Source organism: Macaca thibetana, chromosome 6 (assembly GCF_024542745.1).
Source record: "Macaca thibetana thibetana isolate TM-01 chromosome 6, ASM2454274v1, whole genome shotgun sequence".
Taxonomy (NCBI): Eukaryota; Metazoa; Chordata; class Mammalia; order Primates; family Cercopithecidae; genus Macaca; species Macaca thibetana.
In genome coordinates this window covers 166,270,514-166,291,185 of record NC_065583.1, presented here as the reverse complement: position 1 = coordinate 166,291,185, position 20,672 = coordinate 166,270,514, and the positions used below count along the sequence as shown (strand labels likewise).

Genomic DNA, 20,672 nt, shown 5'->3' with positions numbered 1-20,672 from the left:
CATTCAGGCTCTTCAGCCTCCTCATTTCTTTCCTGAAGTGTCATTCTCACTGAGGCTTATCTAAAGCTGCAGCTACTGGGGCATTCCTGTCTCATCTCCCTGCTGTATTTTGTACTCCCTGCTCTCTCTTGTACTTTTAAACATACTATATCGTTTACCTTTCTTGTTTATATTTGTGTTTTTCCCACTTGAATGTAAGCTCCAAAGATTTTATTTTTTTAAACTGAATTATTACTGTATTCCCAGAATAATTCCCTGGCAAATATTTGGTACTCAATAGTAATACTAAGTTAGTAAATAAATGATGAATTTAGAATCAAAATAATGTATCTATGGCCAAAATAAAACCTGAAATCCCTGTCTCATTTCCCAGACGTAACTGCTGTTAATAGTTTTAGTTACATGCTTCCAGACATACCTTCACAGAATCATTTATCTCAATAAACGTGTCATACTATGCAGACTGTTCGACAAGATGCTTTTTTTCACTTTACACGGGCATCTTTTCATACCATTGTGTAGCTAGGCCATGATTTGTTTTCCAAAAGATAGTTACCCAATTTATATGGTAAAGATTTTTGTCTATATTTTTGTAGTATTTCTGTAGGGTAAGTTCCCAGAAGAAATATTGCACAATCATCGAAAAATTTTAGTGTTAAATTATTGGCCCCTAAAGGTACTAATTAACATCCCTCTCAATAGCATATAAGATTCTTTGTTTTCTTTTTTTTGGGCGGGGGGGGGATTGGGGACAGAGTCTCACTCTTGCCCAGGCTGGAGTGCAGTGGTGCCATCTTTGCTCACGACAACCTCTGCCTCCCAGGCCCAAGCTATTCTGCCTCAGCCTCCCAAGTAGCTGGGATTACAGGCATGTGCCACCACGCCCAGCTAATTTTTGTAGAGATGGGGGTTTCACCATGTTAGCCAGGCTAGTCTCGAACTCCTGATCTTGTGCTGGGGTTACAGGCATGAGCCACCGCTCCTGGGCCGATTCCGTGTTTTCATACTGTCATCAACTTTAAATACAAGTATTTTCAGTTTTTGCCAATGCCGTTAATTTAGAAATGTGTATGTGTATATTGTCTGGTGGGTGTTTGGACGGAAACGATCAAAATCGGGCAACTTTCCCAGTTTCCTTGAAGGGAGGGCTTGCCATTGGCGCCTCCTGGAAGTAGCTCGCTGTAGTTCTCCATCTTCCTGTTTTGAGGAGCGCAGGAGGAGATGGATCTGGGGTCTCATCCATACGGTGGCTTGTTAACGGCAACTGCAGCAGCCAGCCAGGTCACCCCCTAAAGCAAAGTTAACACCTTGCATGGTGCCTTGGTCAGCACCCACCAAATTCGAGGATTCTCCTATCCTTCGACTCAAGGCTCTTTTGACAGATGTGATTTATTTCCTCCGAGAGCCAATCACATTGGCTCAACCACCCTATCTTAAGAAAACAAATACAATATTGTTTTAGCTGGAAACTGCCCTCTGTCTAAGTGGCTTTTTAAATGAAGAACTCAGGTTCACTAAGGCACGGCTTAGGCAAGGGCATGTGCGAAGTTCGAGGCCTGAGACGTTTGGAGAAGCGGCCCCAGGCGCAGGCGCGTCCCGCAGTGGGGCCCGTGCCGCCCAGGCGATCAGCCCCTTCAGTTAACTCGCTTCCCTCCTAGCAGGCCCGAGTCCCCTCGCCTCAGCCTCACGCAGCCAGAGCAAGGGGAAGAGGGAGTCCTTCGTGAGTTCGCCGCTCACTTTCGGCGGTGGGAAACCGATCCGAAAACCCTTTTGTAGGTGAAACGCTCAGCTCGCGCGGCTCTGAACCACTGGGGAGCAGCAGCGGCTGCGAGCCGGACTGCGCCAGCACCTCCTCGTCCCGCCCCGGGGCGGCTCAGGGCCGCCTGCGCGTGCGCGGTGCCAGGGGCGGGGCCTGCTCGCGTCTCGGTTGCCTGGATACCGAGAGCGTCCGTAGTGGCCGCTGGCGCTGGCGAACTGCAGGGTCTGGGGTGTTATTGGAAGGGCAGTTGGTCCTCATTTCTCCCGAAGCCCGCGGAGGAGCGGGTAAGAGCCCCGCGAAGCCGGCCCCAACCTTGGGAAAGGGATGGGAGGCGACTCTGGCCGCTAGCCCCGCGCTGCTAGCGGCTCCACCGCGCCCTAGCCGACAGCCGCCCTTCTTCCTCGCAGCGCGCAGCGATTCCCCAGCCTGGTCCCTTCTGCGGAGAGCGATGCCGCTTCCCGACACCATGTTCTGCGCTCAGCAGATCCACATTCCCCCGGAGCTGCCGGACATCCTGAAGCAGTTCACCAAGGCTGCCATCCGCACCCAGCCGGCCGACGTGCTGCAGTGGTCCGCGGGGTAAGCACCCTCGGCCCGGGGAGCGGTCCGGTCTACGTGCCCAAGCCAGACGAGCCCAGAGGGCCCTCCTCCCGGACCAGGGGCCCGACGCGGCGCTCAGCGTCCGTAAGAGTATCAGGCAAAACTTTCCCCTTAGCATTGGTGACATCCATACTTGAGTGTCTATCTAGGAACCATTTCGATTTATCGACCATGAGACCCGAAATTATTGCAAAATGCTCACTTACCTACAAAGTAATGGCAACTCAGTTGTTTAAAAGTGTTTATGATGAAGATAGACTAAAATTTAAAGCAATTGCATTGGGCAGAAAAGTGTCTACATTATGTTAAAAAAATTTACATGGTTGCGGTCACTTGTGAAATGATTTTTTACAAAAAGGAATATTTTAGCTAAGTTCCTCATCTGCAGAGAATCCTCTCAAAGCTATGTATACCCAGAGCTGGTTAAATTTATTAGAACCGGGACGACCGTGGTCATACTGAGGTCATTATCCCTAGAGTGCTCCCGGTAAACTGTCCAGCAAATGAACCTTCACAGTTTTTTTTTTTTTTTTTGCCACAAACATTACAACACTTTCCAGGAACAGACATTCATAATCTCAAAGTTACAAGTCAACAGATCTTAGAGGCATTAAAAGAAATCCTCTTGGTTTTACAGGAGAACTCTTTGCCCCTTTTCAATAAACAGATATAAAACAAAAACTCACTTTTATGATGACAAGAGTCAGCATAGGTGTAAATTTAATTTAAATATTTTAGTCATCAACATGTCAAATTTTGACTGGGCTTGGTGGGTCACGCCTGTAATCCCAGCACTTTGGGAGGCCAAGCTGGGAGGATCACTTGAGCAATAGAGTTTGAGACCAGCCTGGGTAACATAGCAAGACCCCATCTGTATTTTTTTTTTATAAGAAAAATAGTTTAAAAAGAAAAAAAAAGCCAAATTTTGCTGGCTTTCTCTAAATTCTATAACCAAGGTGAATTAGTTTCCTTTGGCTGCTGTAACAAATCACCACAAAACTTGACAGCTTAAAACACAGACATACATTCTTGCAGTTCTGGAGGCCAGAAGTCCAAAATCAGTTCCACTAGGCTAAAATCAAGGTGTTGGCAGGGCTTTGCTCTTTCCAGTGGCTCTCAGGAAAACCCAGCTCGTTTCCTTTCCTTTTCCGGCTTCTAGAGCTGCATTCCTTAGACTCCTTGGCTCATGTCCCCTTCCTCCATTTTCAAGGCCAGCATCTTCAAATCTCCCTCTGCCTCTCTTTTCCAAGGACCCTGGTGATTGCATTCAGTGGCCATCCAGATAGTCCAGGGCGATTTTCCCACCCGAGATCCTTAATCAGTCTACAAAATCCCTGTTACCATGTAAAGTAACATTCCCAGGTTCCTGCGACTTGGACCTGGATATCTTTGGGGCTGTTATTTTACCCACCAACTGAGCTACTTGTCCATCCAGTGCTTGCCCTCTGAGAAATGCTTTTATCAATGGTTTCTGAAAGACTCTTTCAAAGTTCTTGCTAAAGAAATATAGCCTCTGGTTTTTTTTTTTTTTTCTTTGAGACGGAGTCTCGCTCTGTCGCCCAGGCTGGAGTGCAGTGGCCAGATCTCAGCTCACTGCAAGCTCCGCCTCCCGGGTTCACGCCATTCTCCTGCCTCAGCCTCCCGAGTAGCTGACCACAGGCGCCGCCACCTCGCCAGGCTAAGTTTTTGTTTTTTTAGTAGAGACGGGGTTTCGCCGTGTTAGCCAGGATGGTCTCGATCTCCTGACCTTGTGATCCGCCCGTCTCGGCCTCCCAAAGTGCTGGGATTACAGGCTTGAGCCACCGCGCCCGGCCTTAGCCTCTGGTTTTAACCGTTATTCAAACTTAAATAAAAGGATTTATAAGAGTTTGTGCCCTACGAAAAGTTCCAAGATTTAGCAACATTTTCTTGGAACATTAAATTATATTTAGTAATACCTTAGAGGTAGTTATTTTAAGCTTCACTTTGTTTATTTATTTTTGAGATGGAGTTTCACTCTTGTTGCCCAGGCTGGAGTGCAATGGTGAGATCTTGGCTCACAGCAACCTCTGCCTCCCGGGTTCAAGCGATTCTCCTGCCTCAGCCTCCCAAGTAACTGGGATTACAGGCACCCGCCACCACACCCAGCTAATTTTTGTATTTTTAGTAGAGATGGGGTTTCACCATGTTGGCCAGGCTGGTCTTGAACTCCTGACCTCGGGTGATCTACCCACTTGGGCCTCCCAAAGTGCTGGGATTACAGGTGTAAGCCACTACACCCGGCCTAAACTTCACTTTAAAAGGTTTAATCAGGCTGGGTACAGTGGCTCACACCTATAATCCCAGTAGTTTGGGAGGCTGAGGCTGAGGCTGAGGCTGATGAATCACCTGAGGTCAGGAGTTCAAGACCAGCCTGACCAACATGGTGAAACCCCGTCTCTACTGAAAATACAAAAATTAGCTTGGCTTTTGGCACGCACCTGTAATCCCAGCTACATGGGAGGCTGAGGCAGGAGAATTGTTTGAACCTGGGAAGCAGAGGTTGCAGTGAGCCAAGATCGTGCCACTGCACTCCAGCCTGGGTGATAGAGCAAGACTCCATCATAAAAATAAATATATAAATAAATAAATAAATAAAGACTGAATCAGGAACTTTCCGAATGTACCATGCTACTAATTTCTCTCAAGAGCCATTTATTTATTTATTTATTTTTGAGATACAGTCTTGTTCTGTGGCCCAGGCTGGAGTGCATTGCTGCCATCTCAGCTCACTGCAACCTCTGCCTCCTGGTTCAAGCAATTCTCCTGCCTTAGCCTCCCAAGTAGCTGGGATTACAGGTGGGTGCCACCACGCCCAGCTAATTTTTGTATTTTTAGTAGAGATGGGGTTTCACCATGTTGGCCAGGCTGGTCTCGAACCCCTGACCTCAAGTGATCTGACCTCCTGGCCTCCCATAGTGGTGGGATTACAGGCTTGAGCCGCCGCACCTGACCAAGAACAATTTTTGAGTTTAGAAGAAAACCCAGGCATTATTCATTCAGCAGTATATATGTAATTGTAGGCTCAAATGTGTTTCAGCTGTCACAGGACATAATCTGTTAGGGAGAGCTATTCAAAAGTAACTCAAGTAAGGCGGGACTTGGTAAGTGCAAAAATGAAGGGTCATGAAAGTTAAGCAAAAAGTGGCTTGGTCCTTGAGAGATTTTTTAGGCAGGGAGATTGGGGCTTGGGTGGGGAGGAGAGGATTCCAGGAAGAGGAAGCAGCACAGGAAGAAGGGGGCAGAAACAGGAAGAAGAAAACCCATCAAAACCAAAACAGGAAACCACTATACCCATGGACATAACTGCTGTAGAACAAGCAAGCAGGCTGAGCATGGTGGCTCACACCTGTAATCCCTGCTTTTTGGGAGGATGAGACGGGCAGATTACTTGAGCTCAGAAGCTCAAGACCAGCCTGCACAATGTGAGAAGACCTTGTCTGTACTAAAAATAAAATTAGCCAGCCATGGTGGTGCATGCCTATAGTCCCAGCTATTCAGGACACTGAGGCAGGAGGATTGTTTGAGCCCAGGAGCTGGAGGCTTTGGTGAGCCATGTTCACAACACTCTACTCCAACCTGGGTGACAGAGCAAGAGCCTGTCTAAAAAAGAAAAAACAAACAAAAAAGATGAAGTAAGTAGCTATTCCTCTTTCCTCAGGTTAGGGTTCTTTTCAAAGGAGCTTCTCAGGTGGGCGGATAGCAAAGCTGAGCCAGCCTCCCCCAAGCCTGTGGACTCCACCATGAGGGAGTCGGCTGTTCCTTATGATACCATCGTGCAGTTGTGCCTCACACAGGACAATGAACGTAAGAGTCAGTCAAGTAACAGAGGCTGCTTTGGCTGGCGTGGGCCTCAAGGGAACTGGCAGAGGCTAACATTACTTGGTCTCGCCTCAAAAGCAGGCTCTCCCAGCCTCGGCCCTACTGACAGTTGGGGAAGGCACAGGAGGAAGGGGCGTCCTGTGCGTGATGGGACTTAGCAGCCTCCTGGCCTGCACCCACCGGATGCCTGGAGTACCATCCACCCTCTGCTGTGACAATCAAAAATATCTCCAGGCCAGGCGCGGTGGCTCACACCTGTAATCCTAGCACTTTGGGAGGCCGAGGCGGGTTGACTGAGCTCAGGAGTTTGAGACTACCCTGGGGGCAACATAGTGAAACCCCGTCTCTACTACAATACAAAAATTAGCTGGGCTTGGTGGTGCACATGTGTAATCCCAGCTACTCAGGAGGCTGAGGCTGGAGAATTGCTTGAACCGGGAAGGTGGAGGTTGCAATGAGCTGAGATGACGCTACTGCACTCCAGCCTGGGCCACAGAGAGAGATTCTGCCTCAAAAAAACAAAAACAAAAACAAAAAACCACAAAAACAACAACAACAACAAGAGTCTCCAGAAATTGCCAAATGCCTTTCGACTGGGGGTAAGGAGGAGGAACATTATCCCCCACTGAGAACTCTGCTTCCAGAGCCGTATCTAGCTCAGGATTCCTTGCCTGAGTTATGAGGAATTACCCCCATGAAATAGGTGAAAACCTTGATTAGTAGGAATGTGGCAAAACGAGGCACCCATTCTTCACCTGCACCCTTTAGGTCTTAAGGTTCACATTTGTCTAACTCATTGCTGCCTTCATTTTAACTTTTCTTCAAATCATTCACAAAGCCACAAAATGGAGCTGAAGTTGTCTTACACAGCAAGAAAACAAAGTCAAATTTGAGGGGTGTAAAGAGAGAGAAGGGATGAGATATGAAGTTTAATTTGAGTCTATCAGATATCTACTTATCCGTATTTATCTGTAGCAATGTTTCTAACTACTCATGGCTTTAAAATTGTTATCTGTGGCCCTGGTGGATGCTTTAATGTTCATTTTCCTGGATATGCCATCTCTTTTCATCATGCTAAAGTTTAGGGCCCCAAATGATGTGGCTTCAGCATCACCACCTCTGGCAAAGATACCAAGGGGCTTGAGTTTCTCAGAAGGTCTTACCTGGCACCCCTCCCACCACGAGCCAGAGGCTGGATGTAGGTTCCCTCTTGACTTATTGCCCCAACAGTTTCCCACTCTTGCCCCCAACATAAGCAGCAATATCAGTGTCCCAGAAAGGAACAATTAAGGGGAAAAATACCAGGCAGGAAAAGTGGGGGCGGGGGGTGGCGGGTGGGAGCCAGGCCAGCACCTGCCATTCCCAGTGTGGTGGCAGGTGACCTGTGTGTTCCTGGGCTGCCTCAGGGTTGAATATGCAGATGCTTAGAGTCAATCACCTCAAAAAGCAGTGAGACCAAACCCACCTGTCAAAAGTGGGAAGGTGGCCTGGCACAGTGGCTCACAGCTATAATCCCAGCACTTTGGGAGGCCAAGCTGGGAGGATCACTTGAGGCCAGGAGTTCCAGACCAGCATGGGCAATGGAGCAAGACCACATCTCTACAAGAAATCATCAAAAAGATTAGCCAGGTGTGGTGGTGTGTGCCTGTAGTCCCAGCTACTTAGCAGGCTGAGGCGGGAGGATCCCTTGAGCTTGAGAGGTCGAGGCTATGGTGAGCCATGATTATGCCACTGCACTCCAGCCTGGGTGACAGAGTGAGACCCTGTCTCAAAACATTTAGAAAAAAAAAAAAATACATGGAGCTCCAGCTGATTGTGAAGTGGCAGGGAGGAGGGGAAGAATAACACACGTTGAAGGAGCTTTTGCGAGTGCCAGCCACTGCGCCAAGCCCTTCTCACTCAGTGCTCCCCGACCCTCCAACAGGGGCTCTCATTATCCCCTCTGCCGACAGAGAAACTAAGGCATGCAGAGAAGGTTAAGTCAGAGAACTAAGTGGAGGAACCAGGACATAAGCCCGGGATGTTGGCCTTCAGATGTTGGCCTAATCACCATTGTTTTGGGGGTTTATTTAAGAAATTGCATCGCATAGCTGCTTTTTGTGTATTGATGAGCTTTCAGAGATGTCTGTTATTTATTAGATATTTTTCAGCTTTGTCAAGAGGAGATCCACTTCCTGTAAAGGACAGAATGGAAATGCCCACGGCAACCCAGAAAACAGACACAGGCCTGACTCCAGGACTCCTGAAAATTTTGCACAAGCAGGTATGGGGGGTTCTGTGGCCTCAGGCAACTGGCCTGTGCTTTCCTTACCATTCACTGTGCATTGATGACAGAGCGAGGCCCACCCCGGCGATGTGTATTTCAAACCTCCCAAGGTCCCTGAAGTCCTGCTTTCCCTGCCACGTATCGTCAAGGTTGATTCAAGGAAGAAATATGTTGTGTTTGGGAGGTCTTTTTCTAGCTTCAACAGCCCCAAGTAACTATCCAGGGGTAGATTTTAGAAAAGTGAAATATAATTTCTTTTAAATACAAAATTACATGACACTAGATTCTGCTGGGCGAAAAATACAAAATTCCAGAACCTGGGGGGTTTCCAGTCTGTTCTCCAGGTGTGCATTTGTGAAAGCTGTGTGCGGGCCTGAGTAAGCCTCTGCCTTCTCTGTCTGAAGGCGGGGCTGGACTTTGGCGCCCAAGGTGGGCAGCAGCCTCTGCTGTCCAGTTCTGTGGAGAGCCTGGGCCCCCTTCCTGCCTTGCACTTCTTCGCCCCACACGCCATCCTGTTTTTAGAGACATGAGTTACTAGAAAGTGGGTAATGGAGCAAGGCTAGGCATTCCTCATGACTCGGTTCTTTTGCTAACAGAGACACCAGTGGCATAACCTTGATTTTCAAACTGACTTACCCCGTTCTACATTGTGAAGTGCTGTACTTCTGCGTAGGATACGGTGAATTCTGAAACTAGGACTTTTCCATGGCTACCTTAAGGGAAATGAAGAACTCTTGAATGGTGTAGCTTGGGAAAAGACATGTTGAAATTGCTCAAAGCCTTTTCATCCAAGATACTGCTAGCAGATTGTAGAAGTTACCAGTTTTGATAGATTGTTTAAAATAGTAGAAGGAAGGCCGGGCATGGTGGCTCATGCCTTTAATCCCAGTACTTTGGGAGGCTGAGGCAGGCAGGTCACTTGAGGTCAGGAGTTTAAGAACAGCCTGGCCAACAAGGTGAAACTTTGTCTCCAATAAAAATACAAAACTTAACAGAGTGTGGTGCTGTGCACCTATAATCCCAGCTACTTGGGAGGCTGAAGCGGGAGAATTATTTAACCCTAGGAGGTGGAGGTTGCAGTGAGCCAAGATCATGCCACTGCACTCCAGCCTGGGCAACAGAATGAGACTATCTCAAAAATAAATAAATAAACAAATAAATATATAGTAGAAGGAATACATTTATTTTCAGTTTTAAGATTTCTCCTAACTGTTAATATGTTTAGGGGCTGGATTTTTAAAATGTTTTTTACTGAGGTTTATTTTTTATTGTGAAGCATTTCAGACAGCAAGTACAGTATCATATACTCAATATCAGTATGCCTGTTTCATTAAGTCAGAACATGGTGCTGTATTCGCTTCACAGTCCTTTTTTCATTTAAGAAATAAAAGGTTGCCGCTTACTGGCTTCCCTGCCTCCCCTCCCCAGGGCTGACAGAACCCACTGTCATGCATTTGGAGTTCATCTGTCCTCTGCGTGGGGCGGGTTACTCAGTGTATGTCGAATTTTCACAGCATTCTAGTGTTTCCCAGGTTTTAAAACGTACGTAAATTGTCATACTGTGTTTTCTAAACAGTGTCACCACAAGCAGTATGTGGAATTAACAGATCTGGAGCAGAAGTGGAAGAACTTGTGCCTGCCGAAGGAAAAATTCAAAGCGCTCTTACAACTGGATCCTTGTGAAAACAGAATCAAGTGGATAAACTTTTTAGCACTTGGGTGCAGCATGCTTGGTGGGGTATGTACCTATAAACGCATGTCAGTCATTCTGTGTCAGCATGGTCCCAGCTTAAAAATCCTTTCGGTTTTCGGTTTCCGTAACTAAAGGAAACACTTTAGTAACTTCGTCTTAGAAAAGCATTTCACCCTGCTCCAGGCCTATTATATTAATATTTTTGGGCTTATAGTTATTTTAATTTACAGAAATTACTTATGAATGCCTCAATTTAAAGGTTAACAGTAGATGAAAGATATGGATACTATTAAACTATATTTAGGTTTTAGAAGAAAATGCATCAATGACTTTTTAAAACTACAAATCATTTTGTAAACTGATAACTGTTTTCCTCATCTGTGGAAAGAGGCATATAATTATTTTCTACTTTAGTAGAAATCTATTATTATTATTATTATTATTTTGAGATGGAGTTTTGCTCTTGTTGCCCAGGCTGGAGTGCAATGGCGCAATCTCAGCTTACCACAACCTTCGCCTCCCAGGTTCAAGCAATTCCCCTGCCTCAGCCTCCCGAATAGCTGGGAGTACAGACGCATGCCACCATGCCTGGCTAATTTTGTACTTTCAGTAGAGACGGGGTTTCTCCATGTTGGTCAGGCTGGTCTCGAACTCCCGACCTCAGGTGATCTGCCCACCTCGGCCTCCCAAAGTGTTAGGATTACAGGTGTGAGCCACCACGGCGGCCTTAGAAGTCTATTATTAATAACTAATAGATACAGTGCAACTTTGCTGATGTTCGAGTATAAGCCAAGCGACTTAGGAGTAAGACATATCCTCCAGGTGACGAGGCGAGCCTGGGAGGTCGGGGCGAGAAGGGAGCTGGGATGATGTTGGCAGGACTTCCTTTGCAAACCCAGAGTCAGTCTTCTCAGCTAAAGTCTTGCTGTGAGACATGTTGGTTGGGTGAAGGAAGAGTAACCGGGCATCAGCCATGTGAAGCTTACGAAGAAAGGAGGCAGAGCAAGGAGAACCAGCTCCTTTGACTACATAGATTAACAATTTGATTTTACCCACTCCCTTCAGTCTGTGGCGCAGCGTGTATAACTGGACGCCCATGTGCTTGCTTCACAGCCCTCACTCAGCTTTGGTCCATGCCCAGAGCTCTTTCATTCCATTTTCATTAAAACCAATTCCTTGAAATGGGTGGTGGTAAACACCCGCAAACCTACCCAACGTGGTCGCTAACGCACCCACTTCCAACCACCCGTGTCCTCCTCCCGCATCCTGTCCCCCTGCCTGGTGGCCTGAAGCAACGACGTTTCTGAAGCTCCTGCTTCTCGCTCCCTGGCCTGTGAAACGCATACTTCTATGTGTCCCCCAAGAGGTACATTGCGGAATTGTAGTTGGTTTTGACTTGATGAAAAGACAATTGTGTTGTTAGTAATTTTCTGAAATTTTCATTCTAAATTATATGACTAGATGTATTCATCTGTATATCACAGACCGTGTTGTTCTTTCCCTTCCTCTGCCATGTCACATCTGAGTGCAGCACAGCTCACCAGCTCGGCGGATGGCCCCAGTGGGAAGCTCCGTGCGCTCAGGGAGGCGGGTGTGGTGCGGCTGTAGAATGAGCAAGAGTTTTGTTGTGTAACTGCTCAAAGGCAATGGAGGTGCTTCCTGTCAGCCCTGGGCAACTTGTGCCAAGGCCTGGATGTTGGCAGGCCCGGTACCCTCCAGTAGCAAGGACAGGTGCAGATGGCACCAGGGGAGTGTCTCAGGGGTATTATCAAGATAGACAAAGGCAAATACATTTAATTATTGGAGACATTTTTATGTCACTTTGTTAATCTGGAACTCTGTGAAATCTATCTATCTATCTATCTATCTATCTATCTATCTATCTATCTATCTGTCTTATCTATCTATCTATCTATCTGATCTATCTATCTATATCTGTATCTAGCTATATATTTTTTGAGATGGAGTCTCACTGTGTCACCCAGGCTGGAGTGCAATGGTGCGATCTTGGCTCACTGCAACCTCCCAGGTTCAAGCGATTCTCCTGACTCAGCCTCCCGAGTAGCTGGGATTACAGGCATGCACCACCATGTTCAGCTAATTGTTGTATTTTTAGTAGAGACGGGGTTTCACTGTGTTGGCCTGGCTGGTTTTGAACTCTTGACCTCAGGTGATCTACCAGCCTCGAGTTCTGGGATTACAGATTACAGGTGTGAGCCACCGTGCCCCGCCTAAATAAATAAATAAATAAATATATACACATACACTCACACACACACACATATATATATATATATATTTTTTTTTTGATTCAGAGTCTTGCTCTGTCGCCTAGGCTGTAGTGCAGTGGTGCGATCTGGGCTCACTACAACCTCCACCTCCCGGGTTCAAGTGATTCTCATGCCTCAGTCTCCCAAGTAGCTGGGATTACAGGTGCGCACCACCATGCCTGGCTAATTTTTTTGTATTTTTAGTAGAGACGGAGTTTCGCCATGTTGGCCTGGCTGGTCTTGAACTCCTGACCTCAAGTGATCTGCCCGCCTCGGCCTCCCAAAGTACTGGGATTACAGGTGTGAGCCACCTCTCCCAGCCCTGAAATCGATATGTTAACAATATAAAATTGTGTGCAATATTTGAATTAATGTTGGTGGTTTCTGCCTCTAAGCTTAGTTGTAAAATTTTGATTTTAACAATGATGAGAAACTAGAATAATAATGTTTTTGGATCCATCTTTATAGTTTTCGCCTTCCTAATTGTGAAAATTGAGCAATAGATTTAAAACACAATTGAATGTGATTTGGCAAATAAGGCCAAATCTGCAATCTAGTGTGACACTAGATGGAGACATTGTGTTAAGGATAGAGCTTGGCCATCTAAACTGATTCCTGGGGAAGAGACATCACAAACGGCACACATTCTTTTGTGTCCTTCCTATCATATGTTGCTTGACCCACAGAGAATAAACTGACACCAGGAAGCATGCTGTGTGTCACTGTGGGTTCCTGCCTGTCTCCTAACTGGAGCCACCTTTGCCAGCAGGACTCCAGATTTGCCCTTGACTCCTTCCATAGGTGCTGGAGGCCCCTCCTGGGCGTAGAAAGCCACAGTCACCCTCTGCTCTGGTCCAGTGCGGCTGTAGACTCAGGGTCAGGTTCAGGTGTGAGAGCTGACCTCTCCTCCCTCAGAGGAGTGTGTGCTCGTCTGGGGTCCTTGTCTGCTGCCAGGGATGCCTGCTCTGCCCTGGCTCCTGCGGCCCACAGAGCGCTGAGCTCAAACATCTGTTTCGGGGTGTGCCGGGTAGACAGGAGGGGCTCGGACCCGCCAGGCCTTGGTGTGGACACTTGTGTTGTTGACCTTGTTGGCCCTGGGTGGCTTGGAGGTGTGCTAAGAACACAAAGCTGTGAATTCAAGGAGGGGTTTCATCATGTTGCTTGGCATCATAAGCGTTCATTTTTATGCTTTAAAAAATACCTTCAAAAAGGAGGAAATAAAGAAGTGAAGTGCGATGAGAAGAATTTGTAGTGGATTACCGCCTGCGGATGTTTATTCACATAGGGTGCTGTGTCATTGGTGGCTAGCTGCTGCCTGCGTGAGTGGGATAGATGTCATTCCTGCTCCCTGCGTCTATGGCGGGGCATGGCTTGTGGCAGGTGTACTCTCTGTGCTGTTACATTTATTTCTCTTAGAAATCACTCTCGTCAAATTCGTTGAGTTGAAGATCTCCAAAAAGACTGGAAACCTCTGTTTTAATTTCTGAGTCATACGTATCATTCATTCCACAAACGTTTACTGTGCATTATTTTGTGCCAGACCCCGTTCTAAGCGCTGAAGGTTCTGGAGTGAACAAAATGGTCAAACATCACCAGGTTATTGGAGCTGATGTCCTGTTACATCCTTGAATCCCTGAACACTGCTCTAGTTATTACATCAAAAGCCATCAATTCAGGTTAAGGGGCACTGTGAGCTGCCCCAGGCAGGTGATCAAGGACATTAAATTGCCATCTGGGTGTTAAGAGATTCCTGTCCTCCTTCTCAATGTTTTGATGTGCTTGCATGGTGAAATGACTATATTTCTATGTTGTGGCTTTTATTTAAAAATTTGTTTCTTTTTTCTGTAAGAGACAGGGTCTCGTTCTGCCACCCAGGCTGGAGTGCAGTGGCATGATCATAGCTCACTGCAGCTGTACTCAAGCGATCTTCCCACCTCAGCCTCCCAAGTCACTGGGATTACAGGCCTGCGGCACCACACCCAGCTAATTGTTTATTTTTTGTAGAGACAAGTATCTTGCCATGTTGACCAGGCTGGTGTCAGTTCCTGAGCTCAAGCAATCCTCTCGTCTTGGCCTCCCAAAGTTCTGGGATTTATAGGTGCAAGCCACAGAGCCTGGCTGACTTTTATTTTTCCATTTCTACAATGCCATGAATGATCCTGAGCATTAAAGCTGTGGATCAAAATGTTTTCTTTTGTCTTTTAAGCATGGAGATCTTTTTTTAAGATAAGAAAATTGTGAACCAAGTCTTTCATCCCCATACTCACACTGACAGAGTCAGTCCGTTATGATCAAAACAAATAACATAGACTTCAGTGAGGCTTTTTTTTTTTTTTGGAGACAGAGTCTCACTCTATCGCCCACGCTGGAGTGCAGTGGCGCAATCTCGGCTCACTGCAACCTCTGCCTCCGGGTTCACGCCATTCTTCTGCCTCAGCCTCCCGAGTAGCTGGGACTACAGGTGCCCACCACCACGACCGGCTAATTTTTTGTATTTTTGGTAGAGATGGGGTTTCACTGTGTTAGCCAGGATAGTCTTGATTTCCTGACCTTGTGATCCACCACCTCAGCCTCCCAAAGTGCTGAGATTACAGGTGTGAGACACTGCGCCTGGATAGTCAGGCTTTTAAACACATTTGAACTTTCTTAATCACAGAAGCATCTCTCTTCGTTTACAACCACAGATGCACACGTGTCTAGCGCAGCTTTCCATCTGAACACGGTGCACGCAGTGGCCATGATTTCTAGGGTTTGACCGTGTGCAGGAGTGCGCAGAGCCCTGCATGTGTATTCTCTGGAATCCTCCCGACAGCCCTTTGAGGAAGGCACCGTCAGGTTTGCAGGCTGGTGCCCCAAGGCAGAGAGAAGCTGAGTCACAACAGGTGGCTTGGAAGTGGGGAGAGGAGAGGATTCCTCCTAATGGCTCCATAGCACAAGGAGTGTGCAGCCCACAGGTTAGGACCACCTTATTCAAGTTTACGCCTGAGATTTCCTGTCTCAGAGAAGAACAACTCCTCGGGACAATCATCAAAATCATTTTGTGTCCTGAAGTGATTCATCCCCTGGAAGGCATTCAACCTCGGCCTTCTGACAACATACACTCTGGAGCTCTCAGAACATCACCCCATCCAGCTGTGCTCCAGCATGTCAGATTCAGTGACTGACCTATCACGGTACCCTGCTGACCCGATGTGACGGCCACCTGCGCCAGTGACAGAGGCTGCATCCTGGCTTACTCCTTGATGCCATTTCCTTCCAGGTTTCCCCAGCTAGGGCTCGAAAGCCCACTTGGACATGTCCAAGAAAGGCCAACAGAATTCCTTGTAGCCCCTGCAGCTGGTGGGAAGACACAGCCATGCCCCCACCGCTCAGTGGGAGCCTGAGGCCATAGGCATGTTTAGGAAGCTGTCCCTGAAGACAAAGGATGTGCTCGGGCTCCTGACTCCCCTGGCCCCAGCTCCAGTTTCCCTGATTGCTCATGTCCCTCCCTCTGTGGGAAAGAGGCAGGGCCCACGCTCCACTGACCAGCCTTGCCCCTTCCGCTGGAGGTTCCCATGGGCCGCTGATGTGGGCCGCTGTGGCCTCCCCTTCCCTGTCCTGGACAGGGTATCACACCCTAGCCACAGGGTGAACTGCTGCTTCCCATTCAGGGCCTCCTACCCTTACCTGCTGTCAGCCCCAGAAATGGTTTTAAATTAGAAAACTCTAGAGAATAACAGAATTTGATGAAAAGGCCCTTAAGCTTTTGAGAATGCAGTGCTGGGTTAGAGGCTTTTAAAAACGCAGTGCTGGGTTAGAGGCGCGGCTTCACTGGAAGTCCAGTCTCTACCCCCAGCACAGCCATGCCTCGGAGGGGGACTTCCTTTGTTCTGATTCTGTGTAAAACGGGCCTATTTTCGTTTCCATGCCAGCTGAGAGGTGCCCTTGGGGAGGTGTGAGGTGACTGTTGAGGGGCCCCGTGTCATCATGAGAGCAGCTATAATTTGGAAACTGAAAAATCCCACAAAGTTGGCACGCCGAAAATGCCCAGAAAATAGTGGGTGCCCCCGTGCCTGTGTTCTTCACACATCTCCGTTTGAATTTCAGATTATGGATCACTAAAAAAAACTAAGTGCTTGGCCGGGCACAACGGCTCACGCCTGTAATCCTGGCACTTTGGGAGGCCGAGGCGGGTGGATCACCTGAAGTCAGGAGTTCAGGACCAGCCTGACCAACATGGTGAAACCCCCGTCTCTACTAAAAATACGAAAATTAGCTGGGCGAGGTGGTGGGCACCTGTAATCCCACCTACTCAGGAGGCTGAGGCAGGAGAATCGCTTGAACCCAGGAGGCGGAGGTTGCAGTGAGCTGAGATCGCACCATAGCACCCTAGCCTGGGTGAAAAGAGTAAAACTCCATCTCAAAAAAAAAAAAAGCAACTAAGTGCAGCTTGCCAATCACCTCTGCCCAGCACGTATCGCACATGGGAGAATAAATCAGCAGCACGGCGGAGGGCAGCATGGGGCAGCCGTGCCGAGGAGAGGGTCTTTTGGCTGGTGTACAAGTGACTGTGCCACCCCCAGGCCTTTGGAATTGAGAAATAAATTTGAAGAAATGTAACTCTGCACAAGATCAAGCCAGTTGCCTTATGAATCCTTCTGGATATAAAGATTGCTGCAGATCTTATTGTCAGAAGCGTTGACGTGGGTAGTGTCATCACGCCTTTGCAGAGGCAGTGATGCTCGAGTGTTTTGATGTCTTTTTCCTTAAATACCACTTCCTCTGAAGCCTTGGAACAGCGCGTTACACAGATCTCATCTGCCTGCTCCATCCACGCCAACTCCTTCCTTCCCGACTCATCCTTCCTGAGGCCCCGCAATCCTGCACACGGTGGTGACGGACTTCCATTTGTGTCGGGTGTAAAAGCAAATCCCGTCATAACAACATGTCTTTGAAAGTTTCAAGCAAGCAACATGGATTGTGAAATACACGACTCTACTTTGAGCAAGTCCTCTCTTGGGGACAGTCTTTTAGGGGAGCCACGTGTGCAGCGGTCCTGGAGCGGTGCCCGCAGCTCCACAGAACGGGTTCTGCACTTTTCCTAGAGAGAGCATCACATTGCCCTGGGGGCTGCACTCACCCGCTAACCATGCCGTCCACCTCAGCAGCACCAGGTGCAGCCGCCAGCCCACTGGCACTGCTGGCATGGGAAGCGGGTGGAAATGGGAGGAACTGCTCCATCAGGCCGCTGGGGACAGGGAGCTCAGTTCTGTTCAGGGCTCCATCTCCTGCAGCCAAATGTCTGGGTCCCCAAGTAGGCGACGTCTCTGCCCCGGGTCTTGTTCCTGTAGCCCACCTGGCAGCTGCTAGACATAAGAAAACGGAGTAGTCACTGGGATGAGCTCAGAGGCCCACCAGCTGCGCTCCAGTCCTGGCTGGGTGACTTGGGTGATTGCTGAGACCCTCTGGGCCTGGCCAGGGTGTCTCTCTGCTCCTCACAGTAACCACATGAGGTGACTGTCATTATTCTCACTGCCAGAGGAGGACAGCGGGCTGTGTTATCAGCCTTGCTCTGACCACAGTGTTCTGTAGGGGGGCTCATTTTGTCCCATAGCCTGGAGCGGGCTCAGAGCCCTTTCCTGTCCCTGAGGATGTGGGGTTTATTCCTGACACAGCCGCTGTGGAGCCAGACAGGCCTGGCCTGGCTAGCGGCGGCCCTTTCCCTGCGTCTGCAGCATTCCTGTGGGGACGGTGCTCGGCGCTGGCCCTACTGTGTTTGTTTCTTGCGCTTCCCTCAGAAGCACAGCCCCGGATTCATCCCTGCAGGCGATTCCCCAGGGATGCCAGCCGCCTCCATGGCTGCTGCAAGCTGGAGCTCTCAGTCTGCCCTCACACCCCACCCCAGCAGCCTGCGGGGTACCAGCCTGCTCGGGAAGGTCCTGGTTCTCAGCCATGTTTGCCAAGTGATGTGGTGTAAATACTCCCACTGCAGCTGAGTTCAGGCTGCCAAGGTGAAGTCCTCCAGCTCACACAACTGCTGGAAACTTCGCAGTTGGCTCATAAGCCGGCTCCAGCACAGCACTGGGCTCCGAGGAAATCCTGTGCCACCCACCAGTCCTTGTCCTTCCTGGCCTGTCCCGTGTGCTTTGACACAGGAGATTGCTCTCTCCACCAGGAAACGCTTTTCTTCACTCACCAGCAGCCTCCCTCCTGGGCGTGCCTTCCAGGTCCCCTTGCTGGTCCCTCACTCCCCAGCTCTTGGTGGTATGGTGTGTCCATGCACTGTCCTCCCACCTCAGCAACCTCATGGGGCTCAGCTGTATATACCATCCTGTTCGTACACACCATCCCCCCCCATGTATGCCATCCCCCCGTGTATACCATGCCCCCCGTGTATACCATCCTGCTTGTGTACACCATCCTGCTCATGTACACCATCCCCCTTGTACACCACCCTGCCCATGTACACCCATCATCCCTGTGTACACCATCCCCCATGTACACCATCCCCTGCCGTGTACACCATCCCACTGTGTACACCATCCACCGTGTACACCACCCTGCCCGTGTACACCTTCCCCTTCATGTACACCATCCCCCCATGTACACCATCCCCCTTGTATACACCATCTCCTTTGTATACACCATCCCCCTGTGTACACTATCCCCGTGTACACCACCCTGCCCATGTACACCACCCCACCCATGTACACCATCCCCCCCATGTACACCATCCCCCTATGTACACCATCCCCCATGTATACCATCCCCCACCATGTACACTATCCCCCCATATACACCATCCCCCCATGTACACCATCCCCCATGTACACCATCCCGCACCGTGTACACTATCCCCTCATGTACACCATCCTCCTCATGTACACCATCCCCCGTGTACACCACCCTGCCCGTGTACACCTTCCCCTTCGTGTACACCATTCCCCCATGTACACCATCTCCCTTGTATACACCATCCCCCTGTGTACACTATCACCGTGTACACCACCCTGCCCATGTACACCACCCCACCCATGTACACCATCCCCCCATGTACACCATCCCCCTATGTACACCATCCCCCTCATGTACACCATCCCCCATATACACCATCCCCCCATGTACACCATCCCCCATGTATACCATCCCTCACCATGTACACTATCCCCCACCATATACACCATCCCCCCATGTACACCATCCCCCATATACATCATCCCCCACCGTGTACACTATCCCCTCGTGTACACCATCCCCCAGTATACACCATCCCCTGATATACACTATCCTCCTGTGTACCCCATCCCGTCCGTGTATACCATCCTGCCCATGTATACCATCCTCCTCCCGTGTACACCATCCCCCCATGTACCCCATCCCCCTCGTGTACCCCATCCCACCTGTGTACACCACCCCGCCTGTATACACCCTCTCGCCCATGCTCCCGAGTCTCCTCTGTGAGTGCTAGGCCTACTAAGTAGCGACCTGAGTCACCAGTTCCACCGGGTGCCTGACAGACATGTCAGTGGAAGCCACCCCAAACTCAGCTTCTCTCTGGAACTTCCCAGTTGATAGCAAATCTACCCTTGCAGCTGTTCAGGCTCCAAACAGTGGAGCCACTTTTCATGGTTCTGTCCCTGCCCACATGCAGCCAACAGCGAGTTCTGGTAACTCCACCTTCAGGAGAGGCTGAGTCTGGCCCTTCCCAGTGGCTGCCGCCACCCAGGCCCCTGGCTGTATTATTCCAGCAGCCTCCTCGCCAGGTTCCTGCCTTCCGCCCTCATCACTGGGTTCCCGCCTTCCGCCCTCATCACTGGCTTCCCGCCTTCCGCCCTCATCACTGGCTTCCCGCCTTCCGCCCTCATCACTGGCTTCCCGCCTTCCGCCCTCATCACTGGGTTCCCGCCTTCCACCCTCATCACTGGGGCCTCCTCCTGTTCACACATCGGCAGAAGGACTCCTTAGAAACACTCCACAGTGCTCTGTCTTTGTTTAAAACCCTTTGACACCTTCCCATAGAACCCAGCCAAAGCCCAAGTCCAACCTGGGTCTGTAAAGACCCCCGTGATCTGCCCCCCACCCCATCCCGCTGACCTCATTTCCCACGTTCCTGCCTCTCCATGGCCTGCTCTAGCTACCCGGAGCTCCTGGCGGTTTCTGGAACACACAGAAGTACCCCTGGAATTCTCCCAGCATCCCACATGACCGGCTCGTTCCCCCTGGGTCTGTGCTTACATGCTACCTGCTCTGACCTTCCCTGACCAC

The 20,672-nt window shown here is 49.3% G+C and overlaps 1 protein-coding gene across 3 annotated transcripts in view; it reads left to right on the top strand.

The window, feature by feature from the left end:
* ROPN1L (rhophilin associated tail protein 1 like) overlaps positions 1-20,672 on the top strand; it is a 918,600-nt gene that overhangs the window by 892,335 nt on the left and 5,593 nt on the right. The window contains exons 2-5 of one of the 3 annotated variants that reach the window (XM_050794078.1): positions 1,938-2,043; positions 2,167-2,338; positions 8,339-8,462; positions 10,042-10,203. In XM_050794078.1, the coding sequence (XP_050650035.1) occupies positions 2,208-2,338; positions 8,339-8,462; positions 10,042-10,203 (417 nt within the window). In that variant the 5' untranslated portion in view covers positions 1,938-2,043; positions 2,167-2,207. Of the gene's footprint in view, positions 1-737; positions 1,773-1,937; positions 2,339-8,338; positions 8,463-10,041; positions 10,204-20,672 lie in introns of those variants that run through there. The other 2 variants (XM_050794076.1, XM_050794077.1) reach the window with 2 other exon arrangements.